The following is a 27511-nucleotide window of genomic DNA, read 5'->3' on the forward strand; positions in this document are numbered from 1 at the left end:
AGACACAACCTAAATATAAATATTGAGTCTTGTTGAGTTATTTTACAATACACATGTAAATGTTTTGCAGCTAGATGCACATTAACTGTGCAGCGAGACTTCACAGTCAGGTTTTGATTCAATGTTTCATTCTGGTAGTATTGATCTGTTTTTGATTTTCATGATCGACATGTTCTGTTACCAAAGACTTCCAAACCTGTCTCACACCATTCTCTTTTTTATTTGACATGAGCATTTTGGAACAAAAACTTTCTTTTTATCTATTTAAGCCGTGTTTCCACCAAGCAGTCCGGCTCAGGTCAGTTTGTAACATATTATGTTTATTTTTCAATTGTCACGTGGATGGTACCAACAGAACTGTTCCAATCCATACCATCTTCTCGTCACCCCTCTGTTGAGGTACCAAGCACACTGATCGGACACTAAAAGGCGGAGCTAGAAACGCTGCAGTCCATTGATTGGTTACTCAGACTACAGTGGACTGTGACCACTGTTCCTTCAGCGGCAAGTTTACACACATTAGTGACTCATTCATTTCCATAACCGCTTATCCTCTTAGGGGTCGCAGGGGGGCTGGAGCCTATCCCAGCTGACATTGGGCGAGAGGTGAAGTACACCCTGGACAAAAAAGGCTGACAAAAAACACCAATTAACCTGCATGTCTTTGGACTGTGGGAGGAAGCCGGAGTACCCGGAGAAAACCCACGCTGACACAGGGTGAACATGCAGACTTCCCCACCCTGGGTTCGAATCAGGAACCCTGGATGTTTGGATGATTTTCATCTTGCAGGCTCGTCTGCAATGTGCCAAACAGTGTAGGAGAACCACTAGTTTGTAACGTGTTTTAATCAGCTGATCTGTTCATTTCGGAGAGGAGGAGACCTGCGGATAAATTGGCTCCAGGTAAAAACCTCCTGAACAATGAACACCAAAGAAATTTTAATCCCCCTAAATCTTACACACTGCTCCTTTCAATATGACTGTGACCATTCCATTTCTTTTTATAGGCCCTCTTGCATGACACATGCTTTCATCATGATTAGATCTTCAAGTGCTTAAAAAAGTGTTTATGAATTTTAGCCACATTATGTGAACTGTGAATATTTTACTTCCTCACTTGGAGAAAAAAAACAATTGCCTAGCGTCGTCCCTGTGTGCTCCAGCAGTGCTACACCCCTGCTCCACTCTAAACACTGCAGCCTGCTCTTTTTTGTTCTGAAATTGTCTCACAACCCCATTTTGTGGACAATCAGCGAGGTGGAGACGTTCCTCTGGATCGACGGTGAAGAGGAAACACAGCGAGAGATGCAGCTATTACCATCTGTTAACAACCCCGCCTACGTAATAAGAGCACTGTTTTAGGTGGAAACGCATAACAGTTCAGTTCAGGTACACGTCTGTACAGGTTACATATGGTTCTGAGGGTAATACACTGAAAGTGTTTGGTGGAAACTCGGCTTTAGTGGTTGATTTAAATAGATTTTCATTTCAAGTGAAGCACTGAAACAAGAATATTAAAGAAAAGGTAACCTGACAGCTGAGGACTATTATTTCTGCATTTAAAAGTAAACAAAGGAGAAAGACGTCCTGTCCTTCCTTCAACAGTATAACAGACACTATCTTGACCTTTTGTTCAAACGGACTGCACAGTGGATATGTACCATTTGTTTTTACCACACTGTGCAGTTCCTCTGTTTTGCGAACATCAAACCATTGGGAGCTTAACTGCTCTCTTCGCAGTGATGCTGAGAACGGCTTTTATACAGTGAGTTTATAATACAAGAAAAAAATGGAGGTGATCCCAAAACTCTCCCTGAAAGGCATAACCAAAGAGTTTCTGAGCTCGCTGTGTTCAAACCTAAGTGGATGTGATGGCTGGTATTAAGTATTTTCAGTGCTGTGCTATGTAACATTCATCGACAGGTGAAAAGGAGTGTTACGCAAACAGAGATCAAAGTCACTTTTCGCAAAAAACACATGATGAAAAGTGGAACTGAATGCACTTAGATATCAGTGGTTTGAATGCACTTGACTGTGGACGTGTGTGATTTCAGCCTTCAACTGCGCCGGACTCTCAACAGGTACATTTTGTGTTGATATTTCCGCTCAACTGAACTGACTTGCTGCGTATATTTTTGATATCTTAAACTTGTAGCTGTGCAGTATAACTGACCGAAGCTGTCTATAAGGAGGGTTAGTTTTTGACATTTAGTGTTGTGAATGAAAATTTGGATATGTGTGCACTCTGCAGGGACGAATCTTCCTATCTAATGTTCCTACGTTATTATGACACCACAGTGCATGTGTTTAAATGCACTACACGTCAGACATCATTCTTGTGGCCTATATACATAATTAGCCTTCCATCAAACTACACTTGGACATGATTATCTACTGTATGATAGTAGAGTGCACTGAACAGAACGTAGCAGATTTACAAACAAGCAAAGTCAACACAAAAATGCTTCTGTTGTTGGTTATGTTCACCATTATTTTCTATGCATATTTTGCTTGTTCAATTGTATAGACGAAAGGCAGCTTGCTTTGTTCGGACTGCTGTAAAAGTGATTCTTATTCGCTAACCTGCTTGAGTATATTTTCGGACCGTTTAAAACTCTGACCGTATTAAAACCCCATGACTTCGCTGGCAAAGTTCACAAAGAGAGGATGATTCCTAGAGGTACCTCATCGAAGGACGATACTTGTGTTTTATCAGCTGCACAGTTCTAAGACTGGGAGCCGTAGACTGGAACAAAAAAAGGGAAGACTGGCTTCAAGTCTCTTCCGGCTAACAGTGAACAGTTAGCGGCTGTTACGTGAAGGCACTTCCTGGTAAAGCTTTCCACAGAGTAGCACCTGGGATCGTTTAGGAGTAACCAGTAGAAGCCCTTTGTTGGAAGGAGCCTGGGGTCTGAGCTGGGCTGAAAGGTGTGTCGGCCGGTCACAGCAGGGTGAAACCTAAGATGTACTGCAGGAGTTTGTTCCGATTGGCCTGAGGTAGAAAGGTGCTGCTCAGCTCCAGAGTCGTCACCTGGTTCTCTGTTCTCTGCTTCAGGACCTGTTCACAACACAGGAGGCAAATCTTAACACCAGCTGGAGCAACATGAACACTACCAAAACCCTACTGTCTTTACACCAAACTGTATTTTATGGCGTCTTACCCCAAGCTCTTTGAATGTCCTCACTGTGTTCTTAACCAGGTAATGAGTTGCACTTTCACCTGGAAAAAAGAGATAACAACTAATTAAACCTGCTCATGACCTGGCCTGACATGGTTCATTATGGAGCTGCACTTGTGACGCAGACATCAAGAGGGTAACCTCCAAGTGAAACCTGAATCTTCCATCGTCGGCTAGGACAAGAACGGTCAGAAGTACCCAACACTGTTATTCAATGAATACACAAAAACTCAAAGATACCGGTAAAAGAAGCAAAGAGAAACAAGTGGGAATTCATGCTTGAGCAGCGGGGGAACCCACTGTCTCCTGTCACTGCTGCTGCTCCTCCATTCACCTTTAATCTCAATCCAAAGTGGACAAACTACATCTATGGTCTATGGAAATTTAACGATGTATCTTTAGGTATGCTAGAGCCCATGGTGGTGAACTTTAGCTCCATGTTGCCACAGATTTGTAAAGCAGCCCGCACTTTCCGCTCTGTCTGTGTTGCTTGGCAACACTTCTGCTAAATGTCCCTGAGGAACTACATCGCTTGGTGGAAGAATGATTTTTTTGTTACAGCCCTGCAGTTGTATGCCTCAGTGCACCTCTTACAGTACATTGATCCGTTAACCCTTGACCACCAAAATCTAGTCAGTTCATCCTCGAGTCAAAGTGAATGTTTGTGCCACATTTGAAGAAATTCCTCCAAGGCGTTCTTGAGATATCACATTAACGAGAATGACACAGACAAGGTCACAGTAACTTTGACCTTTGAGCACAAAATTCTAATCAATTTATTTTTCAGTCCAAGTGGACATTTGTGTCAAATTTGAAAAAATTCCCTCAAGCTGTTCTTGAGCTATTGTGTTCACAAGGATGAGATGGATGCAAGGTCACAGCAACCTTGACCTTTGATCCTTGACCACCAAAATCTAGTCAGATCATCCTTAAGTCCAAGTGAATGTTTGTGCCACATTTGAAGAAATTCCCTCAAGATATTCTGAGACATCACTTTCACGAGAATGAGACAAAGTCACAGTAATCTTGACCTTTGACCTATTCCAAACTGAACCTCAGTCTGGATGATGTATTTTAATAAGCAATCTTAATCTTTCCTACAGTGTAAAACGTGTGGAAATACTGCAGTGTTACCATAAGCAGCCACTCCTCTCTCTGTGCGGGTGAGCAGGTATCTGAAGAGCCTCTGGGTGTAGTCGGACTCAGTCATTGGCTGACTCAGACTGTGGACAAAGATGGCAGCCCCGCTGTAGGCCTCCAGCACCGGGCTGACGAGTCGCTGAAGGAAGACAAAGAACTCCTGATGTTCTGCTGAAACGCTCACCTGATTGAAAGCAGGGACATAAAGTCAGTGACTGGATGTTGCTTGATGTAGAAGTTGGTGCCATGATAATGGTTCTGTCAGCTGTAATCAAACTGTTTAGATAAACATCACTGAAGTAGACCTTCAGATAGCGATCTCTCTGCTCCTCTCCAAAGTCGCTGTCCTCGTCCTCCTCGTCGCTCCTCCATGAAAGGGGCTCGGGAAACTTTTTGGGCCAAGGCTCCTCTGTGGGGCTGGGACTCAGTTCCTCCTGGTCCTCCTGACACACACACATAAAAACACAAAAGTAAAACCCACCTGGAAAAGTCCCACCACACTATTACACACACACAGTTAGCCATTAAAGTTAACAGCATTTCCCAACATGTTCACCATGACTCAACTTTCAGCCTTAGTCAACACAGGTACTTTTATTATTCTTTATCCACCAGCAGTGAGGTTTGTATCAGTTAACTGACCTCTGCTACGTAGAGAACTCCATACTGGATCAGCCGGGTCACTGCATCATGAAACACCTGGTAAATAGTCTGACAGGGCTGCGGGACAAAGATGGAGGAGAAGGAGAAACACTGAGTTGCATTTAAAATCTGTTTAGATCCTCAAAAGCATAAGATGGAACATATATAAATAAATATAAATAATAAATATTAAAAATAATAAACTAACAATGTGCAGGACTTACTGGTGCCACTGCCACCTCATTGATGAGGAAGTGCGAGAGCCCGGCGGCCTTCCGGATGAGTCTCTCCTGACTGAGAGGGAGGCTGCTGAGACCATCAGGTGGCTGATCAGACTCTGACTCCAACACCAGCTCTCGCTGCAGTGACAGGACGCTGCATGCTGGAGACAAAGCGTTAAGACATTCAATGGAAAAAAATCTATTCCTGGGATAACTAGCATGTCACTGATGGACTTTATAACGTCAACAGCAACGTTTGTCTACGACACACTGCTAAACCGATTAGAGATTAGTGATACACCAGAGTGAGCATAACAACAACGTCTTGGCTTGACGCACCGATGATTGCATCAGAGATGAAGACATGGAAAAGGCCGTTGCTGTAGAAGTTGAGCTCGAAAAGTGCTGGAACAGTCTGGCTGGGTGCGATGGTGAACTCTCCGTTGCGATTCGCACTGCTGGTCACGTTGACGCAGTTTCCCAGCAGGTGGAGGGCACGCATGACCACGTCCTCCGAGTTCCCCGAAAAGCCCAGATCAAAGTCCCGTGACAGGATCTCCTCCTTCATGTTGAAGAAGTCCTCCACCAGCTTAGACAGAACCACACCCTACGGGAATATGGAGGCAAAAAACAAGCTCAGAAAATGTGGGAAAAAATAAAAAGTACAGTATTGTTAATGTTCTCTTTTATCCTTTATTGTTAATATGTTACTGTAAATTGCACTTTTATATTATTTTTTAAATCAATTTTTACTTAGATTTTTGTATCAATATTATCACCTCTTTACTGTATTTAATATTTATCTTATTATTTATTTATTTATTATTTATATTTATTTTCTATTTATTTATTGTTACTTTTTTTAACTGTGAATTGTATTTTACTGTATCATATAACTAATTAATTTCTACTTAAAATGTTTTGTAACACTGTTACTATCTATTTATTTATTTTCATATCTTATTTATTTACTTTTATTTCTACTTATTTTTATTTATTTATATATTGTTACTTTTTTTTTACTGTGAATTGTATTTTTACTGTATTCTTTAGGTAATTAATTTCTACTTAACATGTTTTGTAACACTGTTACTATCTCTCTATTTTATTTATTTTTATTTATTTACTTTTATTTCTATTTATTTGTATCTATTGAAATATTGTTACTTTAAAGGGCCATATTTGGCATGGTTTATTGTCAATCTGAATCTGAATCTGAATATATATATATATATATATATAGCAAGGGCCTTGCTTTAGAGAGGTCGCCATCTTGCGCCGCCATGTATGTACGGCAGACCGAGCGGACAATCCAGCCAGCCAGAGAACGCGTTTCGCATGTATAAATGAACCAACTAAGACAGCGGAAGGAAGGAAGAAGGAGGAGGAAACAGCAGAGAGTGTTAGTAGTTCATCGATAGAGAGTAGTGAAAAGTTTTTTAGTTATAAAGTTTGCGAATGGACCACACTTAACACGCAAAAGGAGAGCATGAACCCGAACCGTCATCTGCGAGGAAAAGAAGACGCAACTTCATTCCTTGTGATGCACTCTCTGCGGTGCTTTCCCTCCTGATGATATATCTCCCCAACGATGGTAGCACCGAATCCCATTCTGTGCATTCAGCCTCTCTTCTCGCCTGCTCAGCATCAAACACATGGAGTTCCTCATCTGTATGCTCCGGCTCAAACAGGTATGGCTCTGGGTCTGTGTCCGCTACAAGAAACTCTTCAAAATCGTGTTCAAAGTCGTCCATTGCAGCTACTATAGTCCGGAGATATTGCTAGGCTAAATAAACAGCTGAGCTCTGTTTACCGGCTACGCTGTCAGTCAGTGTGCGGGCTGGAGGTTGGCAGAGCAGAGAGGGGAGGGGGTCCCCACTCGGTATTGTAAACGAGTATGTGTGTATGAAGTGTGTCTGTTACGCTAGAAGAGTCAGAGTTTGGGACGAAGTCTTTTACCCCCTGGAGTGTTACCGGAGTTTTTGGAGTGCTCAAATAAACGGGCCTTTTTCCCGAACGCTCCTCTTGTCTCCTGCTTGTGAGGGATTCATTACAATATCGTAACACGGTTTAGATTTCTAAATAAATATTCACCTCATCGCTAGATAGACCTACTCCTGAAAAACTTGTGCGCAAGGCTTTTTGTCCCTACGAGGCCACCGTCATTCACCCGACAGGAGGGGTGAGCGAGTGAGGCCTGCAATCTAGAATTTGACCACTGATGTCACTGTTTTCAACCCATTTTACACACTGGCCCTTTAAGTAATTAATTTCTACTTAAAATGTTTTGTAACACTATTACTATCTCTATATCTTATTTTTTAAATTAACTTATAATATTATTTCTTATGTATTTTTTAAAAATATTTATTTATTATTACTTTTTTTTTTTTTTAAACAATAACTTTTTTTAAGGAATTTTTACAAAATTTATTTCACTATTACTATCTCTCCATCTCCCTCCATGTAAAGAGGTATTTACCTATATTTATTTACTTCGGCATCTAAACTTGGACACTGAACTACTGATTCATGTATGCCCTGAATATTTCAATAAACTAAACTGTGCAGAAAAAATGAAATATGAAAAATTTTCAGAACTTTCCATTTCCAGAAATTGGTGACTCCATAGAATAATCAAAGCCAGGATTAAGCACATTAAAATGTTAGACTGGGCTTGAGTTTGTTATATGCACCACCGGCCAGTTCCTCAGGACAGACAGACAGTTTCAATTATCGCTTTCCCCTGTTCCCCACTAACATGAGCGTGCCTGCAGAGGGCAGCGGCCCACCACTAATGTACAGCAGAGAGGCTGCAGGAAGAGTCAGATCCCAAAGGGACGTTCATTACTATCATGCAGAGGTGTGTGACATTTGGATCACCTTGGCGTGCGGGAGGGAGCATGATGGGCAAGAGGTGAATGAACAAGAGAGAAAAAGAGGAAGAGAAACCTGAGGAAAAGACAGGTGAAGAAGGGAGGAAGATGGTGCAGCATATAGAGGCACAGCACCAGGAGAGGAGATTACAGAAAGAACGTGAAAGGCGGCCAGACTTACCTGTCTGTGTCTATACAGCAGCAGACAGGCCACGATGTGGGTGGACATGATCGCTGAGGACTTATTAGCCGCTGTAAGGAACGATATAAAGAGGATGCAATAAGCAACACACAACGCACCGAAAACATTACCAATATAAAAACATAAATACAGTATATATAACAATTTTAATTTACAAGACAAAAAAACACGTGCTCTGCTGTTGACCATCCAACCTGAAGTCTCTTCTCAAAGGACATAGGTAGAGGTTATGACATCTACTAAAAGTATGTAGAGATGGTGCTCGTTGATAATCTATGACTAACTGCTGTCACACATATTTTAAATGTTCCACATTTTGCACATTTTATTCACTTTGCATCTTACGGTCTTAAAATAACATTCCCAATCATATAAAAGCATGCAATGTACCAGGTGTGTTTTGGGTAATAAGGTATGACGCTTTCATTCAACACTAAAAACAATATCATATTAATAATCTATTAGACATGTGTGTGTGTGTGTGTGTGTGTGAGTGTCTTAGGACAAGGGTTACTAGTGGTCATTCTGAGCTCAGCTCAAGTTCAGGGGTGTAAAGCATGTGTGAGCAGTGGTACTGCATTCCTCCCCTCTCCTGCCTCTCCATCCTCCCCTTCATCCTATTGGCTGAAAACAACATGCCATCCAGCTGGAGGCTCCGCGATTGGCCGAGAGCAAAAAACAAATGGGCCTAGCGTAGGAGAATGCAGCTGAATGAGCTGGGGAGAACCGGTTTCTGTAGTGCAAACCCCACGGCACACACACACACAAAAAAAAGCAGCCCAGAGTGATGTGAAGCGAACGGGCTCATGCCATACTGTGTTGGATTTCAATTAATGGAGTCAGTATGATGGATAGGATTTCATGTGACGCGCCTTAGCTCCAGAGAGCAGGTGCATCTTGAGCACAGGATGAAAAGGAGACCTCATGAGCAGGAGAAGACGATAAAGGAGGAATGACTTATAAAGTTGCAGACATGTGCTCCATAAGAAATTTAGCTGAATGTGCTGGAAGTTGTTCTATACAACAAACTAAAAATTAAAAGATATAAGTTGCACTGTGACTTTAGAGTGAACAGCTTTAGATACTAAACTGGAGATTCTTGGTGAAGCTAATACTGATCCCTGAATGTTTGATGCTACAGGACTATAGTTAGGGTGCAGTGACTCCACTGGCTGTGGGGTGGTGAGTGTCTTACTGAAGAGGACGTGCTTGGCCAGGTTGTTAATAACTTGTCGCCTTAAGATTTCCTCGGGCAGCTCTCTGTTCAGCTGCTCCACCTCCTGCCCCTCAAACAGCTGAGCGTCAGGTCTGGAAGAGAAACAACAATAACCCAACATGTCAACATAAAGGTTTCTATATGGTACACATAACACACCAGTTCACGTCACAAATAAAGGCCTTTACACACTGGGAGAGCCCGCAAATATTTCCCATCAATGCATTTCGCTTAATGAAATTGTCCTCCTCATCCTCACCCGACAAAACAACAGGAGATTTTGGGTTACAAGGTTGAGACAGACAAGAGTTCCACCTCCTCATATAAGAGCTGAAGCTCTACCACGGCCGGTTTCAGACCTACTTTAGGATGTAAGTGGGACAGTTCCTCGGCATGCTAGCACCACATGCAAGGAGGCAGGAGACCAACTACCAAGATCCTGTTGACCCAGAGCAACGTCTGGTAGAGCCAAATCTACTATGAGATACTTTATGAGTTTCTTTTTAGTAAAATTCTCTGAGTGAGTTTCAGTTCCCTCTGGTACACAGTTAAGGCCTTTGCACACTGATTCTGATGCGTTTTATTGTTCAATTTGTTGCGATAAATCACAACACGTGACAAATTGAAAAGACAAATTTCCTCCTTTGCCTCTCTCCACTGGAGTTACCAATCTGACTGTCATCACACTGTCCGCCACAGCTGCATGAAGGGACGGAGCTGTCCTCCCTCTCTGTCTCCACATTTTGTGTGCAGTCCACATCCTGTTCCTTTTCATCATCATCATACACCTATATATCTCTATCTGACCTGTTAAATGTGAGCTCTGTCTTGTCACGGCTGTGTCCTGCCGCCACATTTTCTTCACTGATTCTTGGTCAAACGTCTCTAAAGGCTTCTGACAGATTTGACTCAGTGTGCAAACATGATTGACACAACGTGAGGGTGTATTTATTTTTAGACATGCGACAATTTCGGACCAAATAAAAAACAAAAAATGTGTTTATCATATGCAAAATAATTGAAACCCACAATATAAGTTCTAAAATAACATTTAGATGATAGTTCAGACTCAAAAAATAAACAAGACATGACTGTAAGTAGACGGGTACAAAAAGGCTACTGTACTACTTTCGGCATAAAGTCTTTATGCTGCAAACAAACTGCCTCTCATGTTTTAAACAAACACTAATCTGAACTGAAGTGAGCTTAATATTTTTTTACCAAATTTTATCATTAAATTATAATTACCCTCCAGAAACTACAGCTTTATCTGCTCACTCTTACGTTCTCCTTCTATTTCCCAGCTAATGGCACAGTCATTACATGTCTCAGCCAACCACACCATATATTATTAAGACAGGACAGGTACTATTTAGCATGTGAGCGGTACTACACATGCTGTCGGCAGTGGTGGAATCTAACAAAGTACATTTACTCAAGCACTGTACTTAAGTATAAATTTGAGGTACTAGTACTTTACTTAAGTATTTCTCTTTATGCAACTATCTACTTCTACTTCACTACACCACACAAACAAATACCCACATATGTAAAGGATCTGAATTCTTCTTCCAGCACTGCTGCAGGGCACTTTTTATGAAATACTATTGGCTATTTGTGTTTTCACTCGGCTCTGCTGTCACGAGTTCTGAACTTGTGACTCCAGACCAGCTGGGATGGAGCGCTGCTGTCCTTGTTTGTGTACTGTACGACTGTATCGGTTTTATTTTGAAGGGACAGCGCGGACTTGAAGTGACCCCTGGCAATGCTCACTCAAGTGCAGTGCTCAGATGTCAGATAACAGACCCTGCAGTGAAGCAGCAGGAGGGAGAAGTCAAGTTTGGACACGAGAGTTCAGGAGATTACAGGTGGGAATGTGGGACTGCTGGTCTGTTGTCGGAGTAGGATATAATTGTTTGTCAGAGTGTGTGTGTGCCCTTACTGCGCAGAAATAATGATGGGCATCAGGGTGTGCTCCAGGGACACTGCTGGTGGAATATGGCGGCTTCTCTGGCTGTCCAGGTACTCCTATATTAGACACACAAAGGGCTCATTACAAATACAAAGCAGACAGAGAGTGACAGGTGGGTGCTAGCTACAAACTTTTTAAGACTTTTTTCCAGTTTAAACTTCATATAAGCCACATATATTGTTTTTTTTGCTTTTAATTTTTTTTCATTAAATGTTGAAAAACTAAGAGCAATGATCTTTTATAGTAAGATTCCTACATTTTGAAGCTTCTTAGTGCTTTTTAGCACTCTAAAATCAAGGCCTAGTCCACACGAACATGTTTTTCTTTTTGTAAACGGGGTTATTCCCTCCTTCATTGTAAGAAAATATCATCCACACCATTATAAAACTATCTCCATCCATATGAAAATGCAGAAACACAACTGAAGTGCTGTCAAGAACATATCAAGTCTTCACCCTGGAAAAAGTTCTACAAAAGGTTTGTTTTAGTGCCCTTAAACACAGTTTACGTGTGTATGGAAGGCCAAAGCGCTACGTTTACAAAAATACCTGTGTCCGTGTCTAGGCCCGAGAGTGATAGCTGAAATCTGTTATAGTTATAGCTCCACTTGTGGCCTCAACAGCTGTAGTTGTTGTTTTTGTATATAAGCTGATGTAAACCTGCGATCGGTCACCTTTAAGGAGAAGGGCTGGTTGAAGTCGACTCGGACGCAACCGTAGTTCTTCCTCAGCATCCTGAACACTCCGCACGCTATTCCCCACAAACTCTCGTTCTTCTTAGGTTTGCCCTGGTGGGATTGAGGAGTGCACATGGTTATGATGTAGACTTGATAATCACAGAGACATATTCTAGTTATCTATCCCAGTGGTTCTCAACCAGGGGTCCCCAAGGGTCTTTAAGGGAGTTCCAGGGTCCCCAGAAAAACGAGGAACAGTTTATTTTCACTATTTAATTCACTATAGAAGTGAGACCAATGTGAGTGAGAGTCGTAAGAGTGACTATTCTTGTCGTAAGTATCACTTCCTCCACGGTTATCTCCTCAACTATAGTTGACAACTATTTGCCTGAGTCCAGACCTTTGAATCCACCCACTCTACCAAGTTCATGTTGACTGGAAACAGGGTAGAACAAGGTGATACTTTCATCTGTTATCAGGCAAGACAACTAAAGTACTGGGATGTTAATCATATCCAATGACCAAAATCTTTTCAGATTGAGGTCCCTGAAGAGACATCTTACAAAATGGCGGTTAATTTTGGGGTCCTTCACATGAAAAAGGTTGAGAATCACTGACCTATCCCACCCACCACAAACAAAACCTTTTGTCCCCTCATTTTTCTACAGCTACAATCTCAAAAGACAATACTATAATATCCCTTCTGTTTTTGTGAATGACTGAGGGAAACACCTCTGCTGCCAAGGCAAAAGCACAGACAACAGAAATCACCCAAGCACTCACCAGCTGTTCGCTATTGTAGTTGCCCTCAATAATCCGATCGTAAGAGATGCCAACTGGCACCACCAGCACGTCTGCGATCGACCCGGTGCACATTGTGTCTACCACGATGGACAGCATGCCTGCACGCGCTGTGGATGGCTTACCGCTGCGGGAGCGGGTGCCCTCCAGGTAGACCTCCAAGAACTGCTGCTGACGCAACAACTCCTCTGTATACTGAGGGAAGATTGATGAAACAGAGAAAATGTTGGAGTGAGAACGGTGTGATGAAGACGAACGATAAATGGTGGCACTGGATGTCAGAAGTGAGACAAATGTGCATACGCTGTGTGGAAAGGTCATGATATTGTTGATGGAAATGCAATTTGTTGCAACATCTTTGAAGTTCTGAAGAATAACATTGACTCCATCACGAGGTGGAAGGACTGATGCAATGATTTATTGATTAGTTCTCAACTATTAAATCAATCGCCAACTAAATTTGATAATTGATTCATTGGTGTGAGTAATTTTTGAAGGAAAAATAAGTCAAAATCCTCTGATTCCAGCTTTTAAATGTGAATATTTTTTGGTTTATTTACTCCTCTATGACAGTAAACTGAATATCTTTGGGTTGTGGACAAACAAGACATTTGAGGATGTCATAATGGGACATTTTTAGACCAAACAACAACTCATTTAATCAAGAAAAAAAATCACTAGACTAATCGACATTGAAATAATCGTTAGCTGCAGCCCTAGGTGGAAGTCAAGTAAAGTGAACGCTGTGTAGCTGCTGTGTGTTTGCAGCCTAAACACACAGGCTTGAAAGTGAAAAGTGGGTGGTGGTCACCAACAGTTTGACCCCCAAACACACCGCAGGGGGCTGGGCACATGCCAAGGCAGCCATGTTGTGTAACAGTATCCACCTGCGCACAGTGCACAGCTGTCTCTTGCTATGTAGACACTTTTGCGAGGGGAAGCTTTGTTTCGAAATGGACTCGGTGACATTTAGAGTGAGCTGTGAAGAGGATAGACGTCCACGGGAGCGACCAAAATTAGAGCAGGCTGTGCTGCCTGTGAAAGGAGTTTGGTTAATTACATTTCTGTGAGCGACACAGACGTGCCAGATTAAAGTTATATCTTCTATTAAATTACAGTTTTACATAGTCCCCTTGGATATTCTGTTTGCTGGGATGTGCTGTAAAATACTGAAGGTACAAAGGGATAAAATGCAGGCCATCCTTTACAATAGGACATGTTGTCTTTAGCTGATACGTCTTATCTTAGGGGCACAATACACGCTTATCTTAGAGGCACAATACACAGCCTTTGCTGCTTTCATTACTCTCAACTCTCTTCCACACACTCCAAACATAACAAATTAACAGCAATTCTCAACCGTGACAGACTGGTACAATATTTAAATCTAGCTATTTTGTAGAAAGCACATTTAGAGACTTTGTCCTACAAGAAGCATTAATGTTGACATAAGTAGTCATTCACGTTAGTTCTACTTCAGCTTTTCTCATTAGCAAAAGCTCGCTGATCCACATTATCCAAATACTAGAGCTGAACAAAAGGTTCAGACTCCGGTTTTAAATCAGCCCTAATTTCTCATTCAGTCTATTGAAAGTGCTTCTGCATCAGTGGCTTTCTTGAGATGCAAAATGCACACATTAGGGTGGAAATATATTCCAACATCCAATATATTCCAATTCCTCATTACAGAAGAGTGAAAACTGTGTAGTTATTGCCCTCAGACATTCAGTTTATTAACTTTTTTTGCGCTTTGGGTTTAGTAAATGGGTTTATTATATTTTATTTCTGAATCCACTATGGAGCCTTGCCTGGGCTGCTCCTTTTTTACCCATGTTTTCCCTTTACCACTCCTGCGTCAGAGCACAGGCAGGCCCCAGGGGGAGCGGTAACAGACAGTTTTTGACAGCACCTAAAGCCCTGTTTCCACCAAATTTAGAACCAAATGTAACTCTTCACACATGGTACCTAGACCCGAGCGTTTCCACCCCAAACAGTACTCTTAAATGAGCATGCCTAACTGCTTACATCATACCTGGAGCCTCAAGGCAAGTTTGATTTTTTGGGACATTTTAACCGCCAAATGATATGTCACTAAAATTATTATCCTTTATCCTCAGAGTCCTCTAACCGCAGGAGTCAAAGCTTGAAGTTTCTGTTCTGTAGCTTCAAGCAGATAAAACCATCAGGTTACACACCCGTCATGTGATACCTTACATATCATGAATGACAATGTATAAACCTCCCTACGGCCCCAACAGAGAGAAACTCAGAGCATACGAGCTGGATCTAGGTCAGTGCGCTGAAGAAAAGCAACATAACTCAGCCAAGTTACTTAGACATTTCTACAGAATAGCAGCAGTGTCTTATCTAAAAAGGTGAAATGCAATAACTGATTGTACTGTGCACCTAAAAGTGACAGCTACAGTAGAAAGACTGAAAAAGAAAGAGCTAACATGGGCTAACATTATGTAATAAAGCCTTTTAACTCTCCCCGTCCATCAGTCAGCAATGAAAAGAGCACTCACAGCAGGAAAGCACGAAGACAGCCTGCAGTTATGTAATTAACCATGCCAAGAAACACGCACACATGTAGACACACACACACACATTAACACGCACATTAACTGAATTTAGCAATGGTATGTCAAACCTGCCATAGAAGATAAATAGACTCATGGGACTTACTGCATGTAAGAGTGATCTGTACAAAATGTCTTTCTTCCCATCCCCCGTCTCCTCCATTTTCCGTCGTATGAAGAATCCTCCGAGTTTACGGATAAGGGTGCTGAGAAGAAAGAAAGTTTGATCATGTTTCTACACTGGCAGCAGTGTGTCCTTATCTTTTATCAGTCGTGTAATTGCTACAGGCCAAAAATTAGAATTATGATGTCTCTGCGATTAAAAGCTATCCCTATACTGTAGTGATTCTTGGATATTGGGAGTTTTCAATGTGATTTAAATGACAAAGTGTTGCTGACCACTAAACATAGCTGGTTCAATGCTGGTATGATGCAAATATACCAATTTGTATCCAATTCCTGGCCTTACTTATAGATTTCCACATATTTCTACACATTTTTTTGTTGAACCCATCAGTTGTATAAATCTCTATAATGTTTCACTTCTTCATTTCCTTTCTGTTCCCTCCTCTGTATCCGGTCACTAGGTGTGTTCCTGTTCTCAGTAAACATGGTTCAAGTTGGTACTTCTGGTGCTCCACGTACTACTTTGGATTAGCTTTAGAAATATTGGTTGACACTAAAACACACTAAAAAAGACAGGTGACGAGGTTGCAGGTGTGAATACTAACTACTGTTTGAAGCAGGTTATGATAAAACAGGTTCACCACCTTTTGTCAGACTGCTATCAATATTCCCTTAATGTAAAATCAGTGTCAGTCTTTAGTCTCACTCCTTAGTAAACCATTTATTCCTCTCTGATCTTTGTCCAAGGAATTCTCTTTCTTCTGATATCAAACTGATCTTTGTGTTTCCACTTACAGAGGGCAGAAACACACCTTACTGCAGGATCAAACCTGACACGAAGCTTGGTGGGCTTTTTACCTGAGGATGGGGATGCTCAGGTTGTTTCCAGCAGCGATGTGTGGGGCTTTGATGTTGTGACAGAACAGGATCAAGGTGATGAGCAGGTAGTCGATGTGGGATTTGTGCACAGGGAGGAAGACCATGGGCACGTTTTGCTGTGAAGATGAAACATAGAGGGTTTTTTAAACAAACACTATTTAGTTTAAACAATAAACACCTTCTTGCACATTTTGTGGAGCAGAGTTTCTTCTGATAGTACAATAAATTTCTTTGTATGTGTAGTGCCGACCTCTGTAGCTGCTTTCTTGACCATTTCCAGCTGGCCCTTGTGGATCTGGATGCTCCAGAAGAAACCATTAAAGAGCCTCAGGAGAACCCACCCTGTCAGCCTAAGGAACAAGAAGAGTGTGAAAAGATGTGGAACAGAAACAAGAGTCCAAAACTTCAGTGGTGGCATTTTGGTGTAAGGTGACATAATGTAAGGTGTATAGCCAATTAGTCACTAAGGCCCTGATCACACAGGACGCGTTTCAGCAGTTGGAGGCTCCTTTTTGTAACTGATTTTAATGAGAATGAAGCTTTTGGCTCATTCTGGCGTTTTGCCAGAGCACTCCCAGCACCTCGAGTTGAAAAAACTTCAATATGGCCCGACGATAGACAGCAGGTTGTCAAACTGCCCCCAAGTCATCCTAAAATATGCCTGGAGACGGCCATCATGGAGGCAAAGCTCCTGGACCATTTTAGGGACTACATACTCATTACTGTCAAATAAATTAAATAAATAAACAGCCCAGCAACATTAATCACTAACTGAAAAGCACATGAGGTGAGACTTCTGGTTTACAGTACGTACCTGATAAAGGCTGGTGAAATGTTGGCCACCATCTCCTGAAGAAAGGCCCTGGCTTTCTGCTTCACTTTACTGACTGCTTTGTGATCCTGGCCAGGCTGGCTGGCTGCAGCGTCCAGGTCTGTGGCTACGTTCACAATAGCGCTCTCCACCCTGTAATGGTTCAAAGCATGTACAAAGATTAATGGAAACACACACATTAGAGTTTTATTCCCGAAAGAGGCCACTACATACTCTCATGACGCTCAGCTGCACATGGATGGCTCGATTTAGGGCTACACAATTAATTGAAATATTATCAAAATCGCAAAACCCCTAGCATGTTTCAATCAGTCTCTCTCGTTACATCGGCCTTTACCTGCTGTTGTTGAGCACGTTGTCCACGACGTTCCTGGTGAACATGTCCTTGTTGACATCTCTCTCCATGACAAACAGCACATAACTCAGCCTGCGAGCCAGCCAGCCCCGCTGCCTACATGAACACACACAGACACACATATGTGCACCAATGTATACACAGACACATATTCTCATATATACTGTACAAATAGCTACACTAATGAATTCAAAACGTGGACTCTGTTGGTTAAACAGATTAAATTAAAACGCCTTTAGGAACCAGAGATCAGCTTTGGCTCTTACACACAGCTTTCTTACGACAATAGCTGCTGTGTTAAGGTCAGTTTTGTTCCACTTTGCTGATCTAATGCACAACACTGATTGTGTTAGACAGAGGAACAACACAATTTTGTCCATACTGAATTCAGCCTATCTTGGCTTGAGCATATCTCAGCCTACATGCTTACACGATGCAGAATAAAAACTAGACCCAAACTAATTTCAGTTATTCCTGTGCTATTTGAGTTTGGAGTAGGGCTGGGGGGTTAATCAAATTTTCTTTTTGTTTAAGGTTACTTTTTGGGCTTCTGCCTTTTTATTAGACAGGACAGACCTAAGTGCGAAAGAGGGAGGAAGAGAGGATGACATGCAGTATTGTCGCCACAGGCTGGAGCCGAAACCACGGCCGGCGCAGAGAGGACAATGCCCATGCACATGGGCCGCCAGCTCCAACCACGGAGTGACTGGGTGCCCCCAAATTTTATTTTCAATTATGATTATTGCTTCTAACAATTAGGAAAACAAGACAATCAAGATTTAAAAATTATTGTTCCACATGAAATTTGCAATGATGCTCTCATTTTGTCTTGTGTTATAAATCCAGCGCACACCTTTCATTAAAAGCAGTGCGCTCAGTGTTGCCAAATTAGCAACTTTCTTGATGAATTTAGAGACTTCTGAGACACTTTTTGTGACTTAATTTCTTAAAAGCAACTAGCTACCAGAGAAAAGAGAGACATATGTTCAAATATATCATATTGTAATTAATTCCATTGCATGCTGCTCAGAGTAATCCTAGTCCAAGGCTCTTCTGTCAACAGCTTGGGATGTCTGCCTCTCCTCTTGTGCTGTGTTTATATTTCTTTCTTTTTTTTTAACTAAATTTGTTCAGTTGAAGTATATTCAAAGTTCCAAGAAAACCCACTGTTAAAAAAGACAAGGTTTTTTTAAGTATAATAAATGCATGATTTTTCTAAAGTCAATGAGTAATTGTGTTAAATAATCACTGTCTTAATGTTGACCAAACTGTCATGATTAGGATTTTGCAATAAGAAAGCAGCCCTAATTTTGATCATGATGACAAACAGCATCTAACCAGAGGATCACCTTGCATTTTGAAAAAGCAAAGACTCACACTATGCTGACGTTTATTCCATTTGGGGCTGATGTATTCAGCTGTCTCACTGAGTTTTGCCTGCTCAGGTCAGTCACTGGATGCATGTGTCAGGTGTCCACTGACAAACACTTTAAATTATTCATCTAGTTCCCTTTCCACTGTTTCACAGATCTGCCCTCTTGACTTAAAGCCATGTATTATACACAGGGTTTTAGGAGGGTCGGCACCTGTCTGCGCTGTTTTGGCTATGCTATACAAGAGGAGTTTGAGCTCTCTTTTTTGTCGCAAGGTGCAAGGCACAAGTTAAGCGTCATCAAATACCAAAGCAGCTCTTGAAAGCCAACCAGCTCAACAGTAGTATTAAAAAGTTGTTCCTCTTTGTTTACCTGGTGTGGGTCTCATTAATGTAGATGACGTTGCGCAGTCCCAGAGCTGGAATACTGGGGTTGAACAGTTTCTCCTGCAACCACAACAAAACTGATTATTATTATGAGGAAGAAGACATCAACATAACTTCAGCAAAGAGCCTTAGAGACAGTGACAGATTTGTACATTTGAGGAATACATAACATTTTTTGGTGACATTTTTTTGCAAGCAATGCAGACTGGAAACCAGATGAGCAATCTTTACAGAGCTAAACAAGCTGGAGTCGTAAATGTCTCAGCATAATATACCGTGTCAGACCGGCCTAACAATTACACAGTGTCAGTCTGGTCTGATTTTGCATGACTGTTATTTACATGCTGGCTTGTCACATACTCCCTGTACTTAGACTAGTGCTTTAAACATTGCTTTGTAAGACATGCCTGTTGCCTAAGCTGTTAGAAATGCCACAGCTGAGGCAACTAACCTATTAAATTTTCATTTTTTATATAATTTTGTTCTTTATTTGTCCATGACACAATCCACAGGCAAACTGGCAGCTGAATGTAGCTTTCAGGTATCCTTTTTTAACACACAACACAAATGCAATTAAAGGGGGTAGTGTAGGGTCGGCTATATTATGGTGCCGCTGGGGTAGAAGTTAGGTGTTCAGGGCCTCGCTCAAGGGTGCCGTAGCAGTGTGCAGGAGGTGAAGTGGCATCCCTCCAGCTGCCAAATCCCACTCTACACTTGGTCCATATGGGGACTTGAACCAAAAACTCTCCAGTTCCCAAGCCAAGTCCCCAGTGACTGAGCTACTGATGCCCCTTATGTGTATGTTTAGTGTTTCCAGCATCTTTTTTACCAGCCACTCAAAAGATTACCATTTTTTTTAGGTGGTGACCTCATAAAATCTACTAGCAACTTGCAAATTTCATCAGCATTTGGTTGGTAAATGGTGCCAATTTTCATTTATTTATTATTTACTTGTTCATTTGTAAAGGACAAACGCATATGACATTGCGTCCTATGTGAAATACAAAGTAGATGCAATGCATACAGGTGTCTAGCCACGGCTAATTTGCAACCCCTGTCCCTGGTTAGGCTTTTAGAAATAAAACAGTAAAGGTAAGATAACTAAATTTTGTGCGTTGTGTGAATATAATGGGATCAACCAAACACTGGCAAATGTATTAATCCTAAACAACTTTTCTTTAGTTTACTGACTAACATGCCATGGTTGATTCACGTAAAAACAATAGATTTTAATGCTGACTTGGACTCAAATGGACCTCTTTAGTCCTCACAGCCACAGTAAATTGTTTTTGGCAGATGCTGTGTGCTGCATATTGATCCTTTCCTCAATAGTTTCCACACATTTACATTAGAACAAATAATACCTGAGATCTGACTAGAATCTCCCTAATGAACTCATGTTAGACTTAATTATCTGTGGTGTAACATTACCCAGCTCTGTGGTGTACAGGAGTGACAGCAGCGGCCCACAAAGGGCCTCTTCCTGTTCAGCAGGCCCTCCTTCCACGTGCTGGCAACGCAGCGCAGGACTGAGGGGCTGGTGCTGCGGTCCTTTAAACACATCCACACGTAAAAAAAATCATTGCAGGTAAAGGTCATGGAGGAACAAAGACAACTAATGCTGAGACAAGATTAGACATAGACGATCCGACAGGATGTGTAGTGCTGATCCTGCTGTATGATGACATGATGAAGATGAACTGTGGTCTGGGTCTGTGGCTTACCGAGTCATCGTTGGGATGTTTCCAGCGGTTACACCACTGCTCTCCATTGTTGACCTGCAGCAACAAGCCATCTGACAGCTCCATGTTCCCTGCTGTCCTTGCCTCTCCCTCCAGATCACACACCACTAGCTGGCAAGCTGTTAAGACACAAGGATATCACAAGGTTAGGCTTTCAGTGATTTCAATGCAGACATCACTGCTGGCAGTATACAAGTTTCATTCTTTAAGCAAAGCACTTAAGATAATATTCTAATTCACTTTTTGTGGCACCACAAAACTCTGATCATACTTCAAACAGACCACATGGGCATCTTAAAAATAAACCACTGACACACAAAAGGCAGATTATTGCAGATTACAAACTAAATTGAGCTTCCATTCAGTGACAAAGCCAGAGAAACTGGATGTATACAATAGCTAAAAGAATATTTGGGCCTCTCCCACACGATGCATCACCTTGCTGGTATGATTTAGGATTACTTAACACCTGTTTGATCCAGTTAGGACAGATTTTCTGAGTAATATCAGGGTTACATTGTTTCACTCATCCTCAGACACTCCGGACACAATTCATGGGCTGGTCTCCTGTGGTTCAAATAACAACCCACAGCAGAAAGTATTGTACATTACACAGCTACACGCCCAAAGATCTGAGACTGAACGACCTTTGGGAACAACCAGGTGACAGCCACTACCTGAAAGAAAGTCTATTGATCATGTAAAATGGCTGGATTTACTTACATTGGTTTTACTTTTTGCCCCTCAGTCATGCAAACATGTTCAGGTCTATGTTTACTTGTTTATGTTGCACTACTGCTACTGAGCTATCGTGAATAACCACAGTACATGTGCAGGGTAAAGACTTCCTCATTTTAAGAGCCACTCAAGCATCCTCAAACATCACAACATCTTACTTCCCTATATGCTAATTGGAGGATATAGCCACCTTTGAGAATAGTTCAGTTGAACTGAACTAACAGTCGCAAACACTTTCTGTACTGTTTCATCTCATATGATTTGAAGCAGCCCACTTAATTCATGGTTCTGATGATGTCACGCTGGTGGCTGGACAGGAAAACCCAGAGTTGACTGAACTGGTTGATAACCAGCTTTGTAGTAGTGGTTATGCAGACATTCAACAACAACAACATTCAATTATTTTGCCACCAAAGCAAGCAACACAACTGCTATCTTTTATCTACACCAACTGCACAGGTTTACTTTACAGTAAAAATTACCAGTTTATCACAAGTCAGACAGTTAGCCTTTGCATAAACAACACATCATCTGATGGGCTATAGTGGGTACTCTAAATTCAAACAATAACCCATTAACTTGTACAGCTCTACAATACATCATATTAAGGAAACCTGCAACACAGAGGAGGAAGAGGATCAGTCCCTTTTGTTTTCACTGTAGCTCTGTTGCAGTTTGATTAACTATTGGGTCATTATTTATAAAACATTTACCTACATGAGATTTATGATCTACAGATCTCACAATGGGTTTATTAGACATCTTTGCTGTGCACTGCATACCTACTATTAAACCATCTTTAAATAGCTTTTGAAGGTTTATAACAAATCATTTACTAAGAATAGGGCTGGGACATTTTTAATATTTGTCAAATGTCACCTTAACTGTTTTGGGCAATCCAGGAGTGGAAAAGATTTGGAGTCGTGCCAAAGAAAGGCAATTATAAGTATTGAACTCTACTGCTTTAGCTACTTAAACGAAGTGTTCAAATAAGGAATAACATAAGGAAAAGCTATTTCTTAAGCAGTTTAAGAAGAATTTGTCTAAAAGGGATTGTTGTTGTCTCTCTACGAGACAGCTTTGGATTTGTTGTGTATTATCTACAGCGGTTTTTCTTACACTTTGTTTTAGATGTTGTAGAAGTGATTCATTTGACTGGTATTCACTGCACAACAGTTTTTATGACCACATAAACATTACACATGTGGGTCCCACATTATATTGGTAACTGTCTTGTTGACCTTTTACTACAATGGGGGTGTGCAGCGTCTGGGGCCCAAACACCTACAAAGACAATGGAAAACTTTGCCATTGTCCCAGTCTGCTTGTTTTTCCCAAATTGTTCATTTCACCAATACAAAGAGAGCACAATAATTTTCAGAAAACGCCATGGCTAGTGCCTCTGCTTTGTTTGAAAATAGGCTAGTGAGTCACTTTATGAATGAATTCCTTCGCACAAAACATTACAGATAATGAGTGCAAGTTAACGGGCAGTGTATATCGGTTTTTCCTGTGAATACTAAATCTAAGAGAGACGGCAGACATTCAAGCCTCTTGGCAAGAATTTAACCAGTCAAGCAGCGGATGAATGCCTGTAAGCTATTGTCCTGTTGTAGTGTTGTTGTGGTGGTAGTAGGTGATACGCACACTGATGAGGGAAACTGGGCTTTCAATGGGGTCAACGACCGAGAGTGCTCCAGTTGATGGGGTGACTTTGTTGGACGCCAAACAAAGAAGTTGAAAATGAGGAGCTGTGGGGATTAGGTACCAGGTGAAGGGAGCCATAATGAAACATTAGTGTTTCCATGCAAGTAAATATATTGGCTAATGTGGAGTAATGAGGCAGCGGCTATGTTGGAGCTTTTCTAGTCTTCCAATGAAGAAAATAATCAATACTTTGATGTCCATCTTATCCAAATCATATCCTATCATAAAGTATTCAAATCAAATTGAATGCTCTTAATATCAATATTTTTTACCTGTGGTATCAAAAATGGCATCGAATATCAGTATTTTTCAAGATATATCATCAAAGTTATAAATTCCAGTATTGTGACAACTAGTGAAAACACAGCTTTGCAAGCTACCAATTACTTCAAACTGGAAAAAGCTGAACTACAGCAAAGCTACTTGAGGGATAAAACTTGTTTGGTTTAAAGCTGCTTAGAAAAAGCAGTTTAACCTACTTTGTAAAATCTCATTCATCTCATATAAATTCATTTATTCGTTTTCCGAAACCGCTTATCCTGTTAGGGGTTGCAGGGGGAGTCTATCCCAGCTGACACTGGGTGAGAGGCAAGGTACACCCTGGACAGGTCACCAGACTATCACAAAGTTAACACATAGAGACAGACAACCATTCACACCTACGGACAATTTAGAGTCACCAGTTAACCTGCATGTCTTTGGACTGTGGGAGGAAGCGGAGTACCCAGAGAAAACCCACACTGACAGAACATGCAATCGCCCCGCCCCAGGGTTCGAACCAGGAACCTTCTTGCTGCGGGGTGACAATGCTAACCACTGCCACTCAGTTTTGGTTTTTGCAAAAAGTTCCCATTTGTTCACAGGTCATCAACCAAACAAATAAAACATCCCACAATTCACTGGAAACTAAGTGCAAGTAATGTCACCAATGTCCATTAGGCAGGTGGAGATATTACACCAAAGCAGGATTACTGTTAGCCAGATAACCTCTAAAATAGCATGCAACAACTTCTCTGAACATCAGTTCATAAACTGCAATAATCAAGATTTCTAACTAATTGTGAAAGGGGGTTCAGTTGCAGCAGAGAAGCAACAGTAAAATAAAAATAAAAATCATTCCTTTAGTTTTATGCCCCAAATTTGTTTACAGTTCCAGTAGTTAGCTACACAAAAGGGGCAAAACAAGTAATTTAATTACTTGAGTCACCATGCAAATATGAATCTGACATGAAGTTAACATGAAGCAAGGAACACATCAAAAGATAAACATGGTGATACCACATTATGCCAATTGTCAAATTCTACTGGACAGTATTGATCATTTTTATATTTCAGTTAAGTATTATTACATTTCAACTGTGCAATAATGACTTTAAGGTACAATAATTATTTATAACACTGTCCTGACTGTAGTAAAACGGGTGCACTGCTTACAGCAATACTCTGCAATATCCATCAGTATCTTAATTAATTCTCAGCAACACCACTCTTGAATGTATATTTAACATTAACTGCACATATTGGGTGAAAGGGGCCAACCCAGCCCACTAGATGAATAGACTAAGAGATGCCAGGTTTCAGGAGCAAGTTAAACAATGCAGACTTAACGTAAAATCTGCTTCAGAGGCTCTTCCACCCTGACCAGGATACAGTTCTGATATAACAATGAATACTTATTGTGACCATGTTTAAAGATATTGAACACTGTGCAAAATACTGCCAGTTAGCAGCTTTAGTTCAAAAGAATCTGTATCAGGAAATGTGTGGATAAATGCACATGTAATGGCAGTGAGGAGTAGACTGACTGAATGTGGGAAAACTAAATTAAATTACACTTATTTTTCTTAAGACACAGGCTGTTCAACTGTTTTGTAAAATGATGGACGTCTACAGACTGTACATGTAATTCTTCACACAAAAAAGGGATAATAGTGTAGCATAAGGCAGTTTTAAAAAAAATATTTTACACATATTTTATATATTTAAATATTATACATACTAGGGCAAAGATTGAAGCACAGTGCCCATATCTTAGCTTAATATTTTTACATCTTATCTCTACTTTCTGTAATTCCCTATTGTCATCAGAGCGACTGTAATGAACCGCAGTCTCCACCCCGGGGGTCCAATTAAGCATTTCTGATTCTAATTAATTTCAAAAGCTGTTCACATTATTTTATTTACTTATTTTTATTGACAAAGACACACACTGTACACGAGGCTGGGTTAATCCGTCTCACACGCTCCAAGCTGTCTGCAATAAGCAGGTCAAACAGGAGAAGTCTATGTGTGACAGATGGGGTGTGTGCAGATAACTAGCCGTGCAGACAACAATGGCACACACCGGGCAGCCCGGTGTCTAGTGTGGCTACACGGTAACGCTGGTTCATTCACACATTAACGACTCAGTTCATATGTACCTGGTTAAATGGCTTCAGTTGGTGCCCTGTGCTGCTTCCTGTCGCCGTGTCCCTGGCACACTGTGTGGCACGCTGCCGAGCCTCATGTGGCAAACCTAACGTTTCGGCTTAAGGCGCTCGCGATGCCCAGAATGGAATCCATTTAGCCGGATGCTGGCCACGTTAACGAGCAAACGGTTTACGTTAAACACATGTATGTCGCAAGCCGAGGTTAACGTTGAATGTAACGTAAAACCCCAGGCTGTCAAGGGTCCTCGTGAACTCAATGTCAACGTATAGTTACCGGCTAACGGCTGAAAGTGCCGTTAAAAGATGTTTTAGCCTCCACCGGTGACAATGTCACCGACGCGGTGTAAGCTAACGTTACATAGCAGTTATTGTTTCCATGACAATACACGCGCCGCTTCAGTAACAGTCACTTCAACGTTGGACATGTAGCTAGCATTAGCTCGCTAGCACCGGGGCTCGCGAGACCGAAAATTCCCCCTTACCTTGGATGTCGTGTGAAGCTGAGTCATATCTGAAGATTATAAAGTCGTCGACAGAACCGCAGCCGGTCGTTGGGCTCCTCCGTGTCCTTGTGCCTTCCTACAGCACCTCCTCTCTCCTCCTCAGACCGGACGGCCCGGCTCTGACACTGAAATGTGTCACAGGAGAAGGCAAGTGGTGTTTTGGTACAGCAGCGGCGGAGTGCGAGAGGTGCAGTGCTGACGGCAGCCGGGAGAGGGCAGCACTGCACCAACACGACCACTGTTTGTTTGTTTGTTTGTTTATTTATTTATTTATTTATTTATTTATTAACTTACTCACCCCCTTTAAAAAAAAAACCAACATCAACAGTTTGTACACACAGACTTTCCACACACAGAGAAAAAACAAAATAAAACATGAATAAAAAGAAAAAAATAAGCAAAATAGAGAGAAAGTAATATAGAGTAAAAAAGGGACACACAATCAGTAAATAAATAAAATAAAAGACAAATAAAAAATAATTAAGAAAAATAGAGAGAAAGTAATATAAGTCCAGAATAATATATTATCAGTCCATAAGGAATTTATCAAACACATATTTATTTTTTTATTTATTTTTTTAAATGAAGAAACACCACAAAATTACCATTATGTAAACACAGACTGTCCATACACAGAGAAAGAACAAAATAAAAAATAAAGAAAGTACACAAAAAAAAAGATGCACAATCAATAAATACACAAAATAAAAAAGACAGAGGTACATATACAGGCAGAAAAAACTAAATATAAAAAAGAAAAGGAAAAAAAAATCAAGAAAAATAGAGAGAAAGTAATGTAAGTCCAGAGTAATGTATCATCAGTTCATAAGGAATTTATCAAACACATATTTATTTTTCTATTATCAATTTATTAATTTATTTAGCCACTCATTCACAACCCCTCATTTTTAAAATGAAGAAACACCACAACATTAAT

General features: G+C 41.0%; 1 protein-coding gene across 2 annotated transcripts; it reads right to left on the reverse strand.

The window, feature by feature from the left end:
* Window positions 1-249: 249 nt before the first annotated feature.
* Window positions 250-26694, reverse strand: gpam (glycerol-3-phosphate acyltransferase, mitochondrial). Of its 2 annotated transcripts, none has more exons than XM_033611605.2 (21): window positions 26554-26694; window positions 21180-21316; window positions 20887-21006; window positions 19442-19515; window positions 17679-17792; window positions 17324-17473; window positions 16760-16859; window positions 16489-16625; window positions 15611-15710; window positions 12908-13120; window positions 12122-12235; window positions 11419-11504; window positions 9456-9568; window positions 8240-8310; window positions 5522-5789; window positions 5186-5343; window positions 4962-5039; window positions 4625-4762; window positions 4314-4503; window positions 3162-3220; window positions 250-3058 (listed from the first exon to the last, which is right to left on the reverse strand). In XM_033611605.2, the coding sequence occupies exons 2-21, from the start codon at window positions 21261-21263 to the stop codon at window positions 2942-2944; spliced, it is 2484 nt and encodes an 827-aa protein (XP_033467496.1). In that variant the 5' UTR covers window positions 21264-21316; window positions 26554-26694; the 3' UTR covers window positions 250-2941. The 2 variants fall into 2 exon arrangements, with proteins under 2 accessions (XP_033467496.1, XP_078019356.1); XM_078163230.1 differs by lacking the exon at window positions 26554-26694 and adding an exon at window positions 21921-22020.
* Window positions 26695-27511: the final 817 nt, after the last annotated feature.

The sequence above is a fragment of the Epinephelus lanceolatus genome, chromosome 21 (genome assembly GCF_041903045.1).
Source record: "Epinephelus lanceolatus isolate andai-2023 chromosome 21, ASM4190304v1, whole genome shotgun sequence".
Taxonomy (NCBI): Eukaryota; Metazoa; Chordata; class Actinopteri; order Perciformes; family Serranidae; genus Epinephelus; species Epinephelus lanceolatus.